The following is a 24370-nucleotide window of genomic DNA, read 5'->3' as shown; positions in this document are numbered from 1 at the left end:
GAAGTTAATTTTGCATTGATGCTCTGATAAAGAATATATACAAGTAATCGGTCTGAGAAGCCTATTTCAGTGAGAAAGGATACACCTATTGTCATTGCAGTTTATTCTGGTCTAAGTGTTTCTGGTTCCATAGTGGAGTTTGTCTAAAATGCCTACTTCTGTCAAAAAGACAACTAAGATGTGTTATAAATCTTTAGTAAAAGTTAGATAGTAACTTAAAACTGTAGTAAAAGTTAGATAGTAACTTAAAACTGTAGTAAAAGTTAGGTAGTAACTTTGTCTTTGATATCTGCATTACACTAATGACCATGCACTGCATACTTAATACTCGCTAAACTTTACAGTTAATAACATATGTTTGCTTAAAATTATTATGTTATTTGGATATAATTCTATTTGCTCATCAGATATTATAGAGAAGATTAACATAAGAAGTGTTGTTAATTTTAAGCTTACTCTTTGCTTATAATACTATAAATGTAAACATTTACAATGGTACTTAAACTAATTAAACCAAAAAGTTCCAGGAGTTTCCAAGACCAGTGGGGTGTAGCCCAGAGAGGTTTTTTATATAGGAATAAGCCTATATGTTAACCAGGGACCCTAAAAATGTCCATGTAAACTTTCAATACAATCGGTCCAGTAGTTTTACGTGATTGAGTAACAAACACAAAAACTCTGATGGTATGAAGAATGAACATTGGGAAATATATCAAACAAGAGGCAATTAGATTATGATACAAAATCGTATTATTTTATAGAGCAAAATATGTACACAACATTATAATACAAATATTGGACTAAACAACAATACAATACAATACAAAGGAAAACGTATTCCTGTATATAAATAACAAGTCTAATGGAAAACAAAATATGCTAACAGTGTGAAATAAATCTAATTACAAAGTAAATATAGATATTAGCTTTTTTATTTTTATCTGCTGTTAAGGTGCCGCATGATAATAAAAGAAAGGATTTCATTTGAAATAAAATAGAAGTGTTCTAGTAAATAGCTTTTGGCACATCCAATGGCTGACCTTGAAATGGCAGCATTTTATTCTCAAAAGTAAGAGAATACAGATTCAAGAACCACAAAAACAAACTTCCATGAACCTATCTCTAATACCTTGTGACTGTACAGGGTACTTTGGGGATAAATAGGCAATGTTTTATACTATTATGTTGCAAAGACCTCCGAAAATACCCTGTAAATTCACCAGAAATTAAGTTACTCATTTAAAATTCAGAGTATACTTAACATATTCACCTTCTTGTCTATCTACCTAATTGAGCTCTGTCATAATAAGTCTCGTTATACTAGAATTAGTCGTTAACTTGTACTTGGCTAGTCTAGCAGTTAAACTAATTATATCAGGTTTTATTTCACTACATACTCCAGAGAAAATCATGTCCCAAGATCACAACTACAGCTAAGAATATTGTGTAAATCCCGTAACACTTGGTAACACATTGATTCGTTTCAACCTCAGATTTATGTACAGAAAATCGGCTACAGAAATGGTTAAAATTCAATATTTCCAGCAAAGACATAAAAGCTGATCAATAAATAAGAACAAAATGTTACTGGAAAAATGAATGTTGTTCTGATAAAAACAACAAAATTATATCACAAAATGCAATTAGAAAACAACAAAAATAATCAAAATAATCTATAAAATAATTGGAATTACATACACCTAAAGTAATGATATTAAAGTTAATAAATAAATGCAAAATGTTGAAAAAAATGCTGGTTTTGTTTGACATCTATTTGCAATACTAGAAGTATTATTTGTACTATACTTGTATTTTTAGTAGAAATAAATTTAGTTTTTCATTTTTCTAGTTCTTCTAGATCAACGGTTCTGATTGCTCATTTTGATTTAACAACTTTAGAAAGTTTGGCACAGTAAATAACCTTTTGAATGTTTTTCAGTTCAATAATTTGAAATGGACATTTTTTCAAATTTGTGTCATGTTATAGTTATTGGCTGTAAAATTAGTTATAAAATCAGTATATTCAGTTACAAATGGATTGAATTGATTTCTGTTTGCAATCTGGATCTTATTACTAGAAATTCTGATAATTTTCTGTCAAACAAGAGGCAACATGAAAATAACTACAATTACTAATAAGCTTTCAGGAATGCAGATTGTGTTTTTAAACAGCCGCTATCAGTGATGTAACTATTATGGCGCCTTCCTTTACAACTCTTGTGGAAGTTGCACTATCGGCCAAGGAAAATGTCTGGGAGTTTAAAACTCCTGAGGTTAGGCCTCCGCCCAGGCAGTGGTGGAGGGATGAGGCGAGTCGCAAGGAAGTCTCGCGCACGACTAGTGATAGGTTTGCGTGTTGTGAGAGACACAATATCCTCCAGCGCCTCCAGTGTAGGACCAGGAGAAGAAAGCAGTAGAGAGGAGCACTGCGCAGCGCAGACCTCATCACGCAGTATGGCGTCACGACCTGCCTCACGCATCAGCTGGGAGCAGTCGTGGACTCGCAGTGAGGCGCACTGGGGCTGTAAACAAATTAATGTTGACATTGGCTTACGTCTTTACGGTTTTAAATAAAATAAATATTTATGATTTCATTTTTATTGCAAAACAGTGTTAAAAAGAGTCTAACTAAAGGTATGTATAAAGCCTTTTTTTACTATAGGACAAGTTAGTTAACAAACTATATTTCAAAAAGAAAATTTAAGTATGGAAAATTAAAAATTGTAAAAAAGGAAAAATAAAAAACCATTGTAAAATATTTAGCTGATTGAGAATAAAATTGTGAAAAGTATTAGTGTTTAGAAGTCAGCAATGTTACTATAATATTTTTATGAAAATTGTTAGATAAAGGATAGTGATGGTTTTTATTTTTAAATGCCACAAACATTTGGTTTAAGGGGGTTCGGTATGCCCTATCCTTCCCATGTTAATTTGGCCAATTTTATGTACCTTTTTCTCAGAAACCTTTAAAGCTATCATCATCAAACTTTAGGACACTACTATTTAGACCTTTGTTAACATTTAGAGCGGAAGACATTTTAAAAATCTATTTTAAAATTTTATAAAAAAAAAATTATAATTATAAATTATTTTACAAAAAATTAATAAATTTTTTATTTACAACAAATTAAATAAAAACTTCTTTTTTTAACTTTGTTCCGCTCTAAATGTTAACAAAGGTCTAAATAGTAGTGTCCTAAAGTTTGATGATGATAGCTTTAAAGGTTTCTGAGAAAAAGGTACATAAAATTGGCCAAATTAACATGGGAAGGATAGGGCATACCGAACCCCCTTAAGGAATTTAATGTATACATTAGTAACTGGTTTATAAGCATCTTAGTCCTGCTGTTAAGTTATTAAAATGAATAAAACAACAACATTTCAGTTTTTTAAATATTTATTAGTTTAAAAAGTATAAAAATAATGATTGTTAAATTTTGAGATATATTGATATTATACGAAATACAATGGTTGTGTTATGATTATTTTCATGGATTTTCAATTTAGTTTATTCAAGAGTTGCCTTTTTTTAAATATAGTCTATTTTGAGTGACATCAAACAGAGCATTAGCCTCTGCACCGTAAGATGTCTGCCGCAGCCAACGTGTTAACTGATTTTAAAAACTAAACAAGGATTGAGAAAAATAAAAAAAACATTAGGTTTGATTGTTTATATACTTATTGAATATTAATTTTTAAACAGTATACTAATTGGACAGGCATAGTTATATTTGACAGAAAACTAGCACAGACCTGTAAAACTTAGTTATATGCAATTAAAAAAGCCTATTTTAAAAAGATTGGAAAAACTTACCCCTTCTGCTGTGCAAACACAGCTGGTACAGGGAGTTGGCAAAGCTGTATCTCCAACAGGAACTGTTCGTCCGGCGATTTGGCAACCCTGAGCAGCATTCTCACGCCAGGCATTAACATCAATTGATGGTAACGATTGACATGATAATCTTGGGTTTCTGGTTAAACATTTCGATATCAATACTTCTGTTGACTAATTGAAGATTAATTCATTCTCTTATTAACATTTTGCATACTTTGTTTTGAACTGAATAATGAAACTACCATAGAAGCATAAAGCAGCGAATGTACTTGCATAATCAAAAAATAAGCTCCACCTCATTCCGATGTAATTTATTTTTAGTTCTTAGTTCAGACTTTATAACCGCTAAAAGAAATTTTTGTGTAGTATGATTTTGGTTGTAATACCAATATGTAATACCAATGTTATAGGCAATATTAGAGTTTCCGCAATTGAGAGAAATGAACTGATCATGTAATATGTAATATATATTGGAGGAAATATTTTTAAAATTTAAAATACTTTAATGTACTTTAAGGCAACAGTCTGCCACAATCCCTTTCAACTATCTCCTCTGTTACACATTCTTACAGTTTCTTTATCCAACTCACATATTACTAAATTTATTTATTTTCTTGCCTTTGTACATTAGGGATTTGTTTAATAATATCATATACCTTTTAATTTTATAATTAATTGACAGCATTACTTTTATTCATCCATCTACTTTGTCACATATAACATATTTATGTTCCAAAAAGGCTTTCCTCTATAAAGAGAAAATATTGCCTGATAAAATATTAGATCCAGTTAAATCCTTCACTTCATTTCTTTTATTGCATATAGTAAGATTATCCATGTGACTGTAAAAGATTAACGTATTTCAACATTGTTTGTACACCTTTCATTAATAATGACTAAGAACTTATTTACTTCATTGAGAATTAATTTGTTTTAACTACCATAAATTATTAAAAATGTTTAAAATAGTATTTGTTAACTTTTTGAAATGAAGCAATACTTTGTGTGCTTCGTTAAAGTAGAAAGATAATGTAATAATTAAGATGTTTCCTAGCCACAACCATTATGCAGTACGTCCCAGATTTTTTACAAGACTAGAGGTACGATTTATATTTTAAATATAAACTTGGATATACACAGAATTCAGCAATGCAAATTCATTATGAGAGGAGACTCGAAGTGAGAGCAGAGACCACTGATAATTCTCTCAGCTAGATGGCTTGACCTGAGCCTTCATACTTACAAGAATCACTCAACTGGTCAAGAGCAGAGCATTGAGCATTGTTCATTCTCTCAGCTAGATGGATTGACCTGAGCCTCTGTACTTACAAGAAGTCATTTGGCTGGTTAAGAGCAGAGGAATAATAATTCTCTCAGCTGCATAGTTTGACCTGAGTCTCCATACTTACAAGAAGTCACTCGGCTGATCAAGTGCTGATCATTGAGCTTTGATAATTCTCTCAGCAAGATGAATTGTCCTGAGCCTTCATACTTACAAGAATCACTCAACTGGTCAAGAGCAGAGCATTGAGCATTGATCATTCTCTCAGCCAGATGGATTGATGACCTGAGCCTCTGTACTTACAAGAAGCCACTTGGCTGGTTAAGAGCAGAGGAATAATAATTCTCTCAGCTGCATAGATTGACCTGAGTCTCCATACTTACAAGAAGTAACTCGACTGGTCAAGAGCAGAGCATTGAGCTTTGATCATTCTCTCAGCTAGATGGATTGGCTTGTGCCTCCATTCTTACAAGAAGTAACTCGGTTAGTCAAGAGTAGAGCATTATTATTCTCTAAGCTGGATGGATTGACTTACAAGAAGTCACTTGGCTGGTCAAGAACAGAACGTTGGATGTCTCCAGAGATATCCAGATTGTCACAGAGAACCTTGGATAGCTGCACTTTCCGGATCTCGGCAAGCTGGGGTTCTGTGAATCTAAGGATCGGATCACTGCTTTCATACCTGCAACACATATTTCACAATTTTAATACCTCATTCTGTCTCCAGGAACTAAATGGTTAAAAGAGAGTAAAATTGGTTGTTTCATAAAAAAAATCTGAAACCTTATTACTTGATGACCACAAGAATATATATTGAGCAATGTATTAATCAGCAGATTGTGAAGAGGATGTTACAAAAGAGTAAGTTTAGAACTTTTTTACCTGTAATGTAGTTAATTTAGTCGTCATGTATAGTCATGATTTTGATCTGAAAGATTGTAGATTTCTCTATGCTGGATAGACTATGTTAAAAATAAAATTATCTTACTCGTGGTTATATGGGGGTGTATAAATACTTACAAGGGTTTGTAAATTTGTCTCTCTCTACTATTTTAGTTTGTCATGTGGTGCATGGATCTCTTCTATTTGTCCCAATTTGGTTAATTTGCCCCATGCAGTATAGTCAAGACATCACTCAATCCAGTCTTCTCAAGAAACCCCTAAGTTATTTAGTACAACATGGTTGGAACATTAGATTAAGTCTCTATTTTAGCAATGTTCAATACCCCATAAAGTAGCTGAAATTGATTGGTAACCTCATTCATCAGAGAAAGTATGGACAGTATAGAGAAAAAAAATTCGGTGTAGGAATTTACACAGGAGCTAATATTCATTTGAATATTAACATCTAAACCACAACATCAAAATGGTATCTAATTAAAAATAAAATAATAACAGTCTCAGCAACTATGTTATAAGAGATCGACTGCACAATTACTGAATTTTAACAGTGTGTTTTTACAGACACTGGCCTAGATCCACTTATTACAAAGTTTTAAACTTGTTTCATGGCCAAGTGTGAAAATTATAACTACTAATGAAAAAATATTTTGAAGATACTTACATAAGGTAATCCACTGTTAATATTTGAACAATTCTAGATATTATAAACAAACTTTAGAATATTGTTGTCAATAGAATATACTTCTTGGTTATTTAAAATTTTAAGACGAGTTTTGTTAAAAATTTAAAAATAGCAAAATCTCTTATTGATAGATTGTTGGACTAGGAACAAAACAAAAGTATTGGCACAAACAATTTTCCATTATTTATAATTAATTTTTTGTGATAATTAAAGTTTAATGTTTGATAGGATACATTGAAAAATTGTTCCCAAAGTGTTTACCCCTGTTTAGTTTGTATCTGTTCAGTAGGGCTTACACTGAGTCCAAGAACATCTAATATCACGTATATCTGAATAATCCAATGGATCTCTGAGAACGACACATCACTAATCATAAAAATCAAAATATCAGGATATAGAAGTGACTTGATTGACAGATCTATTTCACAATGGTTGGAGTCGTTAGGTATCCATAGTCATACACCTTTCAGTAAGCAAAGACCTGGGGTAGGGTTGATGGATCTATTTCAACATCAAGAATAGTTGGCGTGGTTGAGTATTCCAGTCATAGACCTTCAGTAAGCAAAGACCTGGGGTAGGGGTTGATGGATCTATTTCACCATGAAGAATTGTAAGAATGGGTAAATATTCCACAGTCACAGACCTTTCAGTAAGCAAAGACATGGGGCAGGGTTGATGGATATATTTCACCATGAAGGATGGTTGGGAGTGGGTGAGTATTCCAGTCATAGAACTTTCAGTACGAAAAGACTTGGGGGAGTCATTTATTTTCTGTCTGATTAACTGGTATAGCATAGAACAGTGATATTCTTCCATTTTTGTGAGGAGATAAAATATTTTGGCTAAGATTACATCCTCATTTCTCTATGGTTCCATAACATTTCAGCAAGAGGTGGCCATTGTGTCGTCTCCTGCCAACTCTCACTCCAGATACAGGGCAAGAGTCATTTTGCATTGAAGTGCATAGAAGTATCCACCTCTTCATCTCAAAAAGCTATGAATGAACAACAATTCTTGATGAGGGTTTGATTAACAATAAAATATTGCACTCTACTCACCAGAATCGATCACACTTCTTCAATTGGCGGAACTGCAAGCCTATGATACAGGCAAAGGTTGGTCCTACCAAACCACCTTGGACAGCTCGCTCATTGAGACCTCCAGGAAACAAGTCTATATCGTCCACGCTCGCATAGATGCGTCGAAACCGTGCAATGGACTCTGCTGGGATCTCTCGACTCAGGTCCTCCCATGTGGTGGCCCGCTTGAGGTTGCAGAGTGCTCGATATTCATTGTAGGACGGAATACCATGATCTCTTGCTGAAAGCAGATTCTAATTTAAAATATTTGTTTCCCTGTTCAGCAGCACTGACATGCGGTATTAAACCACACTGACCTACAAATTTTATTGAACAACTACAGAAGCAGCTTTTTGAAATCTAATACAAATATATTTAACTAATTCTTTACCTATTTAACACTTTAATTGTTTTAAAATTAATAAAACTTAAACTGGTATGTAAAAGGTTTGTTGAACATTATTGTGTCGCTGGAGTTAACTTATGATTTTTGAGTTTTTATTTATGAAATTTATTTTGTTTGTAAAGCAAGATATTATTATTTGTTATTACTAACGTATTAAAACAGTTATCACTACGAACTGTATGAAATGGAAAGTGCTGCTGTTTTAGACACACTGGTTTATCAATGGCGTTATCACTGGCAAAGTAAAGTCCCATAATAAATGATAATTACTGTAAAGAAGAAACGCCCCAGAGGTCAATTGATAGTTTTTAATTAATTCGGGTAAATATTCACCGTGATTGAATTTCAACTGATAAAATTTTAACGAGTAAAAATCACAGGAATTTCAGTCTTGGCTATATTGGTAGGTTACTGAAATTCAGTTTCAAATTCCATCATTCTACTATACCAAATGTGATCAGCACATCTTTTGAAGACTGAATATCGTTTTAAAGTTGACATCATAACACATTGACCGATCCTCTTAATGTCTAAGCGTCTCCAAATCACAACACCCAAGTGGCTGTATATGAGAACAAGCCACCTGTCCCAGTCATAGTAATAAGTATATACAGTATACTCGTATGTGGTCACACCACATGTTTCCTAACAGGCTTTGCTGAGGTCGGATGCAAGATTTAAAGTCTATAGCTCACTTTATTCTCAAAATAAATAGATAGACAGACAGACAAGAAATAATACAGAAAATAAATATTTCCATTCCTCGGCAGACACAAGAGATATATTTTGACATGACATATTCACATTTTTGTTCATTGAGTTAGATTTTATAGCAATGTGTATATAGTAAAAGTTCCAAATGAGGTAGGGAGGTTACTTCATCGCAAGAGTGTGCTGAAATAAAATATAGTCAATGACATTTAACATTGCCTTTCCACTCTATTTAGTTGTTTGTTTACTGTATGAATAAGCTACTTGTGTTAAAATCTCATGTGATTGTACTCAGCTTGTTTAGAAATTTAATTATTTGCGTTGCCATCATGGTTACCCATACGATAAATGTTAAAGTATTTTCTAACGCTCTGTCAAATCCCATGGAGTGACATGCACCATCATCAAACTCAGAGTTTCCAATAAGGAATAAAGTTTCATGCAAAATTTGAAATCCATAGGTCAGTTTGTTTTCAAGATATTATGCAGACAGAAAAACAGATAGATAGATAGACAGAAATTAAATTTTTTTTCAGCTCCTCAAGTGATACATTTAATAACGCTCAGCCACTTCTGAAAATATAAACTCTGAAAAAATCTTAATTTAAGAAACTTTTCCTTCTGTCATTGTCAGATAATAGTGGATTTAATATATCATAAAACATTTTGAGCTTATCAGAAACCTTGTATGAAATAAACATATTGTTCAGAAAAAAGCATTTGATTAAGTAAGAAAGATTTTAAACCTATTTTTTAACACACCACATTGTAATTTTGTAAAGTTTGCTATCTTTAAAACCTGAAGACTGTACTACAATATTTTTACCAATCCGCTCTCTCAAGAATATTTGAAAAAAATCTATTACGTTTGTCTAGAAATTGGCTAAAGCTTAGATGCATTATCACTTGAACAAAAACAGTTTCATCTTTCCATGATTCAAAAAGTTTCATGAATTTGGTCAAGAATTACACTAGTTATCATGTTTATAAATATGATAGGCACATGGCTTTCAAAATGATAATGGGTTTCTGATCAGGAAATCATAATTAGTAAAGTTAAATATGGCTTTCAAAATGATAATGGGTTTCTGATCTGGAAATCGTAACTAGCAAAGTTAAATATTTTTAGGGGTTTTGTTGTCACTCATAGTAATTTAAATTAGTAAAATGTTTCCCACAAAGAAATCAATCCAACAACTTACTGTACATTTGCCTAACACTCACCCCTCTGTATGTTGAGCGCAGGCAGGTCCATGCCTGAGTGAGGGATACGCCTGTCCTCAAACAGATGGTTGGAGATCTCCCCAGTGATGAACTGGTCAAGATTCTCCATAGGGGTGGACACAAGACCTCGAATAAGTTCGTCCACCATATGTCTCTGCAAGATGAAGTTTGTTTTCAACAAAGGAACAAAAATATTGTGAAAAAATTGAGAAGAATTACTTAAGTAACAATATGTACAAAATGTACAATAATAACTTAATGTAAAAAAAATGGAAACAAAGATGGAAAAGGAGAGGAAAGTAAAACTTCTAGGAAAGGTGCTGCTGGTACCCACAATACTAACCCTGTTTAATTTATCTGTCTCTCATGCAGGATAGGTGAACAAACAACCAGTAATCCTTTCAGTTGTAGAAGATATCCTGTTACATAATTAAGTTTATACGGATGTTTTAGACAGAAACTTCCCTTGCTCATCAAAATAGCCAAGTTGTAGATGTCAATTTACATAGAAATCTGTGTTCTGAGGAGAAAAAAGATTATCTATCGCCAGATTATAAATCAGTAGATTATCCAAAACCAGGTTATTTATCATCAAATTGTACATTATTAGGTAACTATATGGTCAAAGAAATCATGCATGTGGTTGAAAAAATCACCATTAATCATGGTACCAAAACATGGCAAACATTCTCGAAATTGTAGTTCTGAGACAAAGCTAATCTCAATGAATTTTTTTACTTTTATTCAGCAACTTGCATGGAATTCAAATTAGTTAATACAACCATTCCACTCCTATCTATTTTTTTATAACACCTATGACAATTTTCACAGACTATGACAAGTTTTATCACCTCTCATCAAGGGCAAGTATTCCACCTGTGATGTAGTCCCAACAAAGTATCAGATTAACCTGCACCCAAATTGTTATCCTTAGAAAGGTTAACACTTTATAAAGGTTATCCTTGTCTCTGAGAATGTAGCCAAGAAGGAGGCCTGGATTCCGCTACACAGCTTCTACATGTACTTTAGACCAACCTGATGGATGACGTCAGGGTTGAAGAAGACGTCACGCAGCAGTATAGCAGGCTCGACGGCCTGGTACTGGGGATCTGCGCGAGGCAGATGTGGTCTCAGTAGACTGTGTCCGATACGATAAGCGGCCGCAGCAAACTCTGTCACAATGTTGGGGTTGCATGAAGTGCTGTAGGTGGCTGCAACAGAGGCAAGCATTTCATTACTAGATAGATATTGGGTCAGATGGTTAACACGTCAATTTAAAGTAGCATGCAAATGGCAAGATAGTGAAGATAGCATAAATTTCCACTCCCTTTAAGATTTTATAGTTTTATTAATAAATTTATAACACTAAACAAATGGAATGGAATGGTTAACATTAAGATATTGTAGGTTCCATTCATTTCTAGTTTGTCTCATATGAAAACAAACACATTGATCTAAGAGAGTTGGAATTTACGGTACATTGATTACTTCTAAGCAATCCTAATATGAGGGTGAAAACTAATGAGATAGTTCAGATTGATTTATAGATGAGCCTACGCATTGAATTGTGATGTCTGGAAGTTACATCACAGTAGCCATAATTTTCATTTGTACAATTAATTTAATTATTTACCCAAAAACCAACTTCTTTTAATTACAAATATTTGTTAATTAAAAGTTACAAATATTTGTAAGAATAAAAATTACTTGGTAATTCAAATCTGTTATTCAAATGTCTGCATGGTTAACACATTTTGTATGTGTTTAAGTTTAAAAATAACTTGTTACAACTGGAACTCAAATCGTAGGTATTTCGAGAGTCAACTTCCTTTTAAGGAACATATATAATTGTGCTATTTAGTTTATTTTATACATTGCAAACACAGCAGATATGAACTTACTCTCTCTGTTTTAGTACATATATGATTAAAAAAATGTGTAATGCAGGAAAACCTTTTTATTTTTAAAATTTGTTAAGTATTTATCAAATTTGTTCAACATTTTCTAAACACTCTGTGCTGTTTGACTTAACATATTACATTCATAATATTAAAAAAAGGTAAAATCTCACCAACTTAAGTTCCATAAAATATTGAATCTTGTAGTTCATTGTTATTTTTGAGTACCAAATAATGGTGTGGATGGTAACTGCCAACTTAACTCATACATACGTTACCAACTAAAAACTGAGGGGAAACAAAAATTGTGAGCTAAAAGTTGTGCCCAAGTTTTTGATGCCAAAATCTGATTACTGATTTGATTTTTGTGAGTCACCATAAAAATTAAATTTAAAAATATACTAAGCTCCTTAACAGCTCTCAATACATCTGTAATTCAATGGAAATTTGTTTAATGTCTCACAAAAATTTATGTTAATTTTTGTTCAGTAATCCCTCGAATTTTCATGTAAATGACCACAAAAGTGAAACTGCACCAAAAGGAAAACTAGAATATTTGAAGATAACATGTTAAAAAAGGACATTATATCTCAACCAACATACTCAACGCTGTTATGCCTCCCATCTCTAGTGTTAAAGTTTTACCCAGCTTTTATTACTGTTCTAACGTGTTTTTATCAATTTGATATGGAAGATACAATCAGATAGGCTTTCTCATTACCTCATCCCCACTAACTTTCCTGTCTCTATATTGGATGAACAGTAGACCTCAGAAACTGTATAGCATGATATTCTACCAAATATAATCCCTAATCCAACAACATTTTCATCGGCTTAAAGTAAAAAAAACATATATAACTGATAGGAAACTAACCATAATGAGAGAATTGTTTAACACATATAAGTACATCACTTCTGGAATTGATAGCTTGTGAGAGTGAATAAAGAAAAGGCAAGTAGTCCAGGACTTATAACATAGTGTGGTTGAAACTCTCTCTACAATGATTAGCTTCCGAAGCCTATATCTTTGAAGACACAGTTATATACACTTCAGAATATAATGGATTATATTTCTCCTCAATCTATTATTCAATAAAAGTACGAACACAGCTGACAGACCTCTAAGTCTTCCCTTCAGTAAAGTTATGACAAAAGCTAAAACCCTTTGACAGATATTTTTTATATGCACATCAATTATCTTTATCTAAAATATCTTTTATAAAAATCTTTATCTATATTTACATAAATTTAAGTGACACGTGTTTTGTTTGCCCCAAGAGCTAATGGCTTAGCCCAAGTCTAAAACTTACCCTTGGAGTAGCCCTGAGGTGTCAGTTTGAGCCCATACAGATTAATAGCGTTCCAGCCAAGAAGACGAGGTAGGAACTCGTTGTATACCACATGCTGGTAGCCTGCTACTGCGATTCGCCTGGCAGTCTGGTACAGCTTCTCATCGCCCCAGTGGGGGTTGACAGCATGCAGGCTGTGGACCAGGCGGTTGTGTTCCCTCATGTAGATAGTATGGAGAGCTGTCAATCCAGCCTGTTCGCTCGCCCTTCCGTCACCTGATAGCAAAATTTGAGTACAACACTTCATTCATTCCATTATCATTCAATTTGGCTTAAAGCTATTATTAGAACTAATTAAGAGGTGGAAGTGCTGAACTTCAGAGTGACAATCCCCAAGGGCGTTGTCACTAGATGCTCCTGATATTCAAAACTGGCTTTAAAAATCTTTTAAGGGTACTACATATACATAAAATGATAGGCTTTTGTGTATTTATGACACAGCTAGTTCAAAAACAGTTTTAAAGTAATTAATAAAATGTGTACATAAAAGGTCACATAACTGAGATGTGCAAGACAGTTATACACAATGAGGTAGCCACAGGCCACAATTACACTATCTTGGTGGCTACCAATTGTCACATCGTGAGAATGTGTGCAACTACTCCCCACACTTCTACCTTGTGTCGAAATCTATCATACGTTCAAAATCATGTTTCAGTATGTCAAGTAGTTTTGAAAAAATCAAGGACCCCACAATGGTCTATATAGGTCCTATTCTTTTAAATTATTTATGTAAACAATATTTTTCATCAGTCTCGAATGAAGAAAAATCATTTCATATGCAGATTACATGACTTTATTTCCAATGAAAATCTCCATTCATTTGAATTGTACCAACTATTCATCATTTTTTGGTGAAGAAATTAAACCAAATTATAACAAATGCCCTGAAGTGGATGGTATTCTTATGAAATCCATACAGTATGACATTATGCTGAATTATTCTGCTAAAATCCTTTACAGGAAATCAAACTAGCTTTACTTGTAGTATTGTAATATTGTTTTACTTATGTAAGTGATTCAAGTGGTTAATTTGGAAAATCAACACTAAAAGTGTACGAGCAACCTATACTTGTCCTTTCAATTTTTCATAAATTGTATACTTCTGATGTTTTAAAGATGGTGTACAGTAGAACCCCTCATATCCGGCCACCACGGGACCGAGCCCCTGGCCAGATAACGATTCGGCCGTATAAACCAACCTACAGTACACAGCACTTGACGAAAACAAAACAATTGTACTGTACTGTACTAACCGCACTGGATATAATCAACGAACTGTTTACAGGTTAAACCTATTAGCTCAACTGAGGACAACACAGGAAAATGTAAACAAAATAGATACACCAAAAATAACGCACGAGTCGTGGGAGACTAGTGCGTGCAACTGCGCGTCTGCAAGCCGTGGTAAATAAATTTCGATATTGGCTTCCGGGAAGTGGCCGGATAAACCGAGGTGCGGTAAAACCGAGGCCGGATATGAGGGGCTCTACTGTATTTATTGTGACTAACGATTACCTGTGGCTACACACACAATTTTCAAAATCAAAGGCCATAGCTTTCTTAATGAAAGCATTTATGATGTAATATGATGGAGCCCTTCATTTTTTAGACATACCAGGTACTATTATTATTTAAGTATTCATGGTTGAGAAATTCAAGACGTAAATACAATTTTTACTGGTTCTATTTTAGATTTTTTTGTATGAATAAATCTCATATAAGTCTCAAAAATTGTCTTCGGACAAAAAGTGTCAACTTTCGTCTCTTTAGATTAATTTTCGATATAAGCTATTTCAAGTCCCATAGTTGAGTTTGATTTGTGCCCCGATCAAGAAAATATATACCAACATAAACCAAATTTAATTAGTCAAGCGTCTATTTACGTCTCTATTAATTTACTTTCTGTCTATGTTTTTCAATTGCCATAGTGATAGTTTGCTTTTCAGTTTGACGACTAACTAATTACTGTGGTCCAAAAGAGTCAGATACAAGCAATTAAATTCACTTCAGGTCAAATTTATTTACAGTCCCACAGTTGAGTTTATGTTTGTTGGACTGACCAAGAAATAAACACATATGTGGGTTTTGGAATCCAATTTAGATTTAAAAGTGTTTATTTGCGGTCTGTGATGTATCTGGTGCTATAAGTAACATAAATTTTTTACCCTGATTAAGAAAATATGTTCATACATAAGCTTAAAAAATACTACTGTAGTTAAAATGCATCTATCTCTGTCGCTTGTATTTTACTACTGATATAAGGGGAAGAAAGTGGCATTTTCTTTTTCTTTAACTACGTACAATAAAATTGTTAAAGGAGACAACCAGTTTCGATAACCATATGTGCGAAACATTCTCACCTTTCTTCATCAAGGTGTTCAGCGGTGTTTGGGTCTTAGAAGACTGTTTACATATAATTTTCAATGCATTATAGATGTTTTATTCATCGCTGGTGCAATCTAAAATAAATATTAGATAGTAACTCTGTCTTTGCATTAACTTGTATAAGCATTCAGATTGCACTAAAAAGCCATTGAACTTATTAATAAACTACAGGGGGCCATTTGACTTTTACGGAGCCGAACTGGAAATTTCACTTTACTGTCAATTTAAGTATATGAAGGTACAAAGCAATAATTAACAGAGATTTGAGACAAGAGCTAGAAATCACTTATTACAAGTCAACCAGGATAGAATGAAATCGTTTAATTGTCTGCCTTCGCAGGCTGGGATAAAGCTAATAAACAGTATTGTTACACAAAAATAAGAAAATAGTCTTTCAATCTGAAAACACAACCTTGTGTTGTCGTATGTGTTGAAGGAAAGTCATACAAAGCACTCACCAGCGATAAAGCAATAACCAGAGGGAGATTTGCACTCCGGATGCACAGGAGTCAGGGGGAGCAGGTCCTTGTCCCCGTTGTGTCGAATGGTAGCATTCAGCCGGCCGCCATAACTGCGCAGGCTGCGTGCCATACATGAGTCCTGTCCATAGATGTGTGAGCCGTCCAGATAGGCTGTGTTCTGATTAATCTGCTCTCTTGAACCTGATATCATATTAATGTACTTTGGTAATTTGTTCTTTAAAATTGAAATGGTTTATTTTGACAAAAATTAATTTGTTTTTTATCTTAGCAATGAGAAAGTGAATTACAAAAATAAAATAGTAAAGATTAAATTTACTGTTGAAAAGATCTTTAACTTGTAAAACAGTAAAGAAGGTCATACAGTTTCAAAAGTAGTGGCCATATCATTCACGTAATTCACTGAGATTGTACAAAAAATTATTCAGTCACTGATGAAACTGCAGTATTCCTTGTATCTAACTGGATTGTAAAAATGCAAACTTGGAGGCACTAGATTTTTCCCTCATTCTTTTCTTTGTTTCTCTGTTTTCTTTATTTTTCAGGTATTTTTATAGTGATCCACTCATTGTTTTTTTGTGGTTAATACATAGTTGGTTCAAATAATTGATATTTTTGTTGGTATGTACATGATTTTTTTAACCAATTAATTTGCTGAAATTTGTACTATATATATATATATATATATATATATATATATATATATATATATGCTGTGTGATATTTAATTTCATAATACTTTTGCTATACCCAGTATATTGTCACAGCATTCTTATTCATATCTGTTGTGTACCTCAGTATTTAATAAATGCACCAATATCTGAAAAAAATATAGAACAAATTGACAGGGGAGTTAATCCACTCCGTACATATCAGTAACTCTGTAATATGGTTTTGTTTCATTGGACAACAGCAAAATCTGATTAAAAAACACTTTAATATAAGGAAATAATATTTATGCTATACATACTGTAGGTAAAAGAAAATGTAATAAGCACAGCAATGTGATATACCTTCCTCTACACTCACTGGATGTTTTGAACAATGAGGGTATAAAAGACTATTTGATAAAACATTACTAATATTATAGTTTTAAGTGGTGGGGGCAGTTTTTCTGCTATTCCCAATGGGGGAAGAGGTGAGGAACAACTAAATATTTTAAAAAGTATATTCAATATATGATATTTAATTTTAAATGTTTTAAGATGAAAAAGAATTAAATGAAAAATGCCTTTATTAAAGGGACGGAGATAGGGCTATTAAGCCTTTTCTACCACTCAAACTCAAAACAAGTCTTGTAAAAGAAGACCTAGAGTGATGGTGAAGATTAGAAACAGTAAATACTAAACATTGATCCTGTGAAAAATAGTTGTTCTAATCTAACTTATTAAACCTAAATAATGTTATTTTAACTATCGATTAAAATTACTTAAAAAATTGACAAGCATCTCCTTTAGATGATTTTAACAGTTATTATAACAATTAAATTGAATCAGATATGTTTATAAACAACCTTCAAAACAAGAGTTAAATCGAGGAAATTATAAAATGAATGTATTGAAATAAATACAAATTTCTACTAGTTTAATTTTTATATTGATAAAGCAGAATTAAAAATCCTTGAGGATGTATGCTTATTAATCTATAATATGTAATTAAGAGAAAAACTAAAATTACATTATTTTGATTTAAATTGACTATCATAGGTCACTATTTTGCACAGAATAATCATAGATATATCCAGTTTTTCCATTCTTCCTCTTTTATCAACAGCTTTGAAAAGAAATATCACAAGTAGTGAAGGCAGTTTACTTTTAAAATTTCAGAGTCAGTTTCAAAAAGTGTTCAAATTGGCTTTGAAATGGTGGTTATCATATAAGTAAAGTAGTGCTTTTATATCGGGTAGTGCTTGTGATGTGGTAGATTGTTGCTGAGCAGCAAGACTACAAATGAAATATGCATATTTCAATATGCATATTTCGTTTGTAGTCTTGAAATAGTCTTGCTGCTCAGCAACAATCACATGAATTGAGAGAATACAGAATCAATCCATTTTATATTCAAATTAAAATTGTAATGGAACATTTTCAATTTCTGCCACCACCAATATAAAATAAAGCAGCGAGTATAACATGACATACCTAGTCGTTGTTGGCCGGGCATGGATCTCATAAAAGGGAGGCACACCCTAGCGCCAGATGTAATGTTGATCTGAGGGTAGAACGGATCCCCACTGGGGACTGGGATGGGCATACATTCTGGGTGTACTGTGAGGGGGGAATCACATGAACGGCAGTCCGGGATGGAGGCGAAGAATCCTGTAAACACCCATAGCGTTAGTAGTCCTTGAGTTTATGGTTCCCACAAGACATATCGGAACGTCACTTAATTTGTCTAAACATACAAGTAACTTAGGTATTAGATCCCTGAGCATTTATAGTTTTCATTTTTAGAGCAAATCACAAGCTTGCATTTGTAAAACCAAATAAATAAAGTTTTTGAAACAACTTTTTCTGCTTTCTTTCTCTCAAACGCAAAAAGCGGATTCTAACCAAAAATTAAATTTACTAGATTATGCCTACTCTGATACTGATCTGTGTTAGATTTTAACACAGACCAATAAACCAATCATTTCAACAATTACAGAGAATTTTCATTGATGTCTTACTGCCAGGTTGATACAGATTAATATTATATAATATTTAAATATTTTATGTTTAAATATTTTTTGTCTTTATTTGACTTCTATAAATAAGAATCATGATATATACAGCTGGATTTTATGATAAATTATTGGGGAAAGTATACCCTTGTAAATGTTATATATTTTTTTAGATGATTTAGGGGCTCTTCCAAACATAATATTGTTCATCGTCTTCTGAAACAATTTAGAACATGGAGCCAAGAAATCTGCTATTCCATGATCCTGAAGATCAACTTAAAGCTATATTTTTGAATAGCACACATAATTACATAAAGATAGTTTTTCCACATGGAAAAATTTTACATAAATTACATTAATTCTAGCTTTCTACCAATGACAATTTTCTGATTGATAGTTTTCTCTTTCATCTACAAATATTTCATTTAATATGCTCATTTCCATTTTTCGTCACCAATATAGTGTTATGATCTAAAAATGAATAATTAACTTTACCTTTTCATATGTGGCTTACAACAAAAACAAACGCTTTTGAAATCATGGTTTTAACGCATTTACATCATTTTTGACTTGTGAGAGATGACTCATGGATGCTTGCTAAGTTTTACCTCTCTGAACGGGCGTGAAGGTGAGGTCATGATCAACGAACTGAGCAAACTGCATGACCATTAGTGTGTAGCGGTTGTGGAGGTGGCTGATGTCTGGGTGCATGGATGAAGAGATTAGACGAGCAGACGGCAGCGGAACTCCACTCACTGATGTCATACGTGGGCTGGAGATACCTGGGAGTACATTGATCTATCATACTTATTCTGCTATAAAGACAACTGCATTTTACTTTTGAATATTAATAGGATTAATGGATATTTTGCTAGATAATACTTAATAAATACACTATGCATCTGGTTTTGGGTGTTAATCCATTACCATCTAAATGTCACTCTATTTTCATTCTAAAACAAAGACAGGCAGTACACTAAACTTTTCTATTACTTAAGTACATGGAAATGACCTTACGTTTGACCTTTTCTGATAAGAAGTATTTTTATATGTAACCTATAGATGACCTTTGTCACATCCATATTTCAAGCTCTGTAAGACTAAAAACTTCTATAAAATATTTGAAGTGATATAAATAAAATCCAAATAAAGCCTCTCCAATAATTGTACTTGGACTCTCATTCAAGAAACATTTATTTTGGGGCATTAAAAATAAAACTTTAAGTAAATAGATTATTTCTAATTTTACTTTTAATTCACACGAATTTAAATGAATGAAGATATTACTTTGTGAATCAATTCAAACTATTAAGTAAGTCTGATCACATTTGAGAATGTTCAACCATCTTGAACAAATTCTATCAGACCTTTTAATCATGCTCAACTACTCAAACAACATCAGGTCTGGCCTGAATTTTTCAGGGATTCATACAATATGATCATATTTTGATGAGGCTTGAGTGAATTTAGCTAAAGTGGATTACAGGAGTAAAAATATATCAGAACTTAAGCTTAAGGTGTCCATCAAGAAAGTCAAAGTACAACTTATATGCTGCAATTCAACTATCATCACATAAAGCCACAGCCGCCATGATTCACACAGCAACATGATGCTCAATATTACCAGCATGCGTTCTGTGGCAACTTTGAGGTGTAGTCTCCAATGGTTGGCAAATGGACCTGACACAACTTTCACTTGTAATATTTATATTGGGAGACAGATTATTCGAACATGAACAAAATAAACATATTTGTTTAGTTAACGTAGAGTTCTGTGGGCATCATGGTCTCAAATTTCCCATATACCAATACTTTTACGTATAATATTCACGGTTACGTAAGTTTGAGAAGCTGGATTATAGCTCCAAACATAGGCTGCTCTAAAGATCTAATCCTAAAAGAAACATAATTAATGACTTACCATTTTCATATACGGAAGGCAGAAGCCTAGCAAAGGTAGTGAAACTGCGACCAAGGTTGACACGCTCCAAGTTATTACAATGGCCACTGAAGCTTCTATATGGTGAACGTGGATCACAGGGTCCATTCTCCTCATGGCACACCTTTCATATAACATTGGATAATTGTATATATTTAGAACAAACTTGGTTAAGTAATAAATGTAGGAAAGACCAAAAGTAATCAGACAAGATAGTCTAAGGTACTTATTTAAGCACAAGATCACATTTCACAAACCACCAAGAGAGGCAAATAATAAAAACACAATACGAAAATGCATAGCAACGTGTATTCCATTGGGTGCAAGACGCGCTTTACAAAAGCATGGTGTGTACCCGATTGGGTACACGATGGCGTTTGTGAAAGATCACGTGTACCCAATGAGGTACACATCATTGTGAACGTGTTAACTGATTTGGTACTCCTGTAGGGAACTAGCATACCAATGGGTAATAAATTCAAGAAATCCTCCATAAAGTGATATGTGTCTAGGAAAAGTGAAGTGGCAACCCTCTTTGCCACATTGACTCTGCAACCCGAAGTGTACAGGCAACTGGAATACTCTCTACTGGTTGAGAAAGATTGCAGTGCAATCGAACATTTCTAAATACGAGTATACCGATTATGTGTACCTTTATGTGTTTCTTTCAAATCAGTGTACCCTAGAGGGAAATTCCCAAGGTAAGCCTGATGATTTTCCTATCCATTAATAATAATCTTAGCTTTCAGCACTATTAATTCAAATTTGAAACAAAAGTTATTTCATAATATAGTACGGTACTAAGATTCTTTCATTTCAAACAAGTAAAGGTAAAATTAGGAGTGCTAACTATCTAGTACCTCATCATTGGGGTGTGTAAGGGAGGGCAAGAAGCTGGTTATGTCCAGGTCTGACAGAAAATCTTTCAGAGGAAGGTCTGGTCCAAATCCGATAATGTTGTCACCAGCATCTAGCTGCCTGCGGCGGCGGCTCCTAAGACAACGGAAATGCCATATGAAAATCTTACATTAAAGATAATTTTCTTTTTAAGGCAACAAATTTCATTTAATTTAATTTTTAATTTATTGATAGTTTTACAAAAGCTATATTGTCAGTGAGATCCATTTATAACACTTTGAGGTAAAATACATAAGATAATTGTCTTATACATTAAATAAAGAGTGGTTCAATATGCACGAACTTGCTCTAAGCATTATTGTCAAAAGACACAAATTTGTTATCTACACTATCCAGATAACAATATATTATCACATTTTATAAATATACTTTATGTACTTGTAGTTGTTAATGTTATTCATTATTTGTAACCAGTGCGGCACTCCAAATTCCTCTTTGTTTCATTGGAATTTTAAAAACATGTCAACTATTTGAGTTACGTATGTCAGGAAAATAGTTCAGATTCTAGAAATTTATGTGGTAATTTATAAATTCTATAATATTAAATATTGTTTAAAATAATTTTAAACACATATAAGGGTTCAAACACTCAAAATGTCTGGCAAAACACCAAAAAATTAGTTTAGTTTAGTGTTCTAAGATTTAGTCCTCTTACCTTTAATTTTTTATTTTGCTTCTCTAAATCCAAATTGGACGTTGTGAGAAAGTATTGTATTTTTAATGCATCAAAAAAATTCTAAAAATGTTTAAACTCGTATGTGCCCATAGTTCCATTATTAGGACAGTAGGGAACTCTAGAAAGTTGCTGTAACTTGTAAAGTCCTCTAGGTCTTGGGTTTATATGGGTTAATGTTCTTAATAATGTGCGTTGTCATATTATTTCAATGTAGGAGTAATTTACATCTGCAATATTCATTTATCTTATTCGTATCCAATTGTTTTACTGTAAGGGTAATGTTGTTTTTGAGATTTTATACCAACTTTGATATAAAATAAATTTTTGACTCGGCCACTAATGCTATGAATGTCTAAAAAGTACAGTAAAAACATACTTGACAATGTTTAAAAAAATGGGAGATCGTCTCATCATAAAATACATACTTTGAGTTAATGCTGTTCATGATTTCTCTTGAAGCATACTCCAACAGCAGTGAGTTGTTGGCCAATAGAAAAGCTTCCTTGTTAGGTTTGCTGAAAGCTGCTGCTGTTCCGATTGGTGACTTAGGATCCACTCCTCCCTCTTAAAAAAACCGGTAAATTACAGTTTAATAAAATCTACTTAATAAATCATTAGTTTGTTCAAAGGAATTTATTAAAAATAATCTGTGTTGAGGCTTTGAGAAACAATTATGAAAAATTATTTTATTAATGATAAATTTATAACATTTTAATAAAGACATCAAGTTTTCAACTAAGTTGTATAATATTTTAAAAATCAACACTCTTTTTAACAAAACAGATTTCTGAAAACAATATAAACATTCTTCCATTGTTATACACCTTTTAACAAAAACAATAACACAGGTTTAAACTTGTATACCTGTAGAAAAAACATCAATATTGGTTTTAAAATCAAGCTCAAGTATACTTCCTAACTCTAAACGTTTTAGAAATGTTTTCAGTTCTGTTGAGAACTGAGTAACAGTTTCAAGTTGAATATTTCATAAATCATTCAGATTGTAGATCATTACATTGACTAGTGCGGACTGAACTAAGAGCTTAACAAATAAAAGCTGAATCAGATGCAAAACTAGTGCCTTGACTGTGCATGTGTTAGCCACTTCATACTTTTGTGTATCTCTATATCAGTTTCTTTACTTTTCTCACAGTCTATAATTCACCTTAATTCTGTCAGTCGATACTTTTGACTTTAAATTATTGTACCAATTAAACATCCAAGATACTTTATGGACAATTTACAGATACATAATGAGAACTGAGATAGATTTATTATGTATGCCCTGAGAACTTGAGATCAAAACCGGTAATACATGAGTGTTTTTAAATGAGAGAAAGTCTGTCTCTTTTTTCGTTTTCACAGGCTCTATGATGAATTGAGAAGTATGTGCCTTAAGCCACTATATGAAATGTAATTACAAGTTATCAGCAGTAGTAAGTTAATACTAGAATTTCTACTGATGTACTCGTATAAGAGAGAGAAGCACATGTAAGTCCACACTATCTTCACCAAAGCTTATAAAATCATTGTAGTAAATAAATGGAACTTTCTAAAAAACCTATTTAAGAATTGGGATTCTTTCAACACTCAAAGTATTGAAGAATCACAACATATACAGAATAGTTGAACATATTTGACATCTGTTTGCCTAACATTCTATTTTATTGTATATGGTAAAAGTGAAAATATTGATTTTCTTCAACTGATTGTAATAGCCAAAAGTTACAACATAATTTTTCTATATTGTACTTAGACTATGCTATATCATATATTTTTATCTATATTAAACACTTCTATAAATGTGCACAAATATAAATATTTGTACACAGTACAGTAGGAGTTGGAACATGCTCAACGTTATCATACAGGGTAGAATACTGCACTAAAAAGACATTTTGATGGAATCAAGGTCATTGTTCTCACCCCACACCTTATC

The 24370-nt window shown here is 32.8% G+C and overlaps 1 protein-coding gene across 2 annotated transcripts in view; it reads right to left on the bottom strand.

Annotated features, from left to right (window-relative positions):
• Positions 1–727: 727 nt before the first annotated feature.
• LOC124354444 (chorion peroxidase) overlaps positions 728–24370 on the bottom strand; it is a 98802-nt gene continuing 75159 nt past the window's right edge. For both annotated transcript variants that reach the window (XM_046804892.1, XM_046804893.1), the window contains 13 exons: positions 22857–22995; positions 21698–21830; positions 20820–20961; positions 19507–19680; positions 18378–18554; positions 16216–16419; positions 13331–13585; positions 11158–11333; positions 10123–10276; positions 7761–8022; positions 5653–5799; positions 3815–3971; positions 728–2522 (listed from right to left, as the gene is read on the bottom strand). In XM_046804892.1, coding sequence (XP_046660848.1) covers positions 2232–2522; positions 3815–3971; positions 5653–5799; positions 7761–8022; positions 10123–10276; positions 11158–11333; positions 13331–13585; positions 16216–16419; positions 18378–18554; positions 19507–19680; positions 20820–20961; positions 21698–21830; positions 22857–22995 — 2411 coding nt within the window. In that variant the 3' untranslated portion in view covers positions 728–2231. The remainder of the gene's footprint in view (positions 2523–3814; positions 3972–5652; positions 5800–7760; positions 8023–10122; positions 10277–11157; positions 11334–13330; positions 13586–16215; positions 16420–18377; positions 18555–19506; positions 19681–20819; positions 20962–21697; positions 21831–22856; positions 22996–24370) is intronic.

Source organism: Homalodisca vitripennis, chromosome 2 (genome assembly GCF_021130785.1).
Source record: "Homalodisca vitripennis isolate AUS2020 chromosome 2, UT_GWSS_2.1, whole genome shotgun sequence".
Taxonomy (NCBI): domain Eukaryota; kingdom Metazoa; phylum Arthropoda; class Insecta; order Hemiptera; family Cicadellidae; genus Homalodisca; species Homalodisca vitripennis.
Note: the sequence above shows the minus strand (reverse complement) of the source record. Positions and strands in the feature narration are given on the sequence as shown.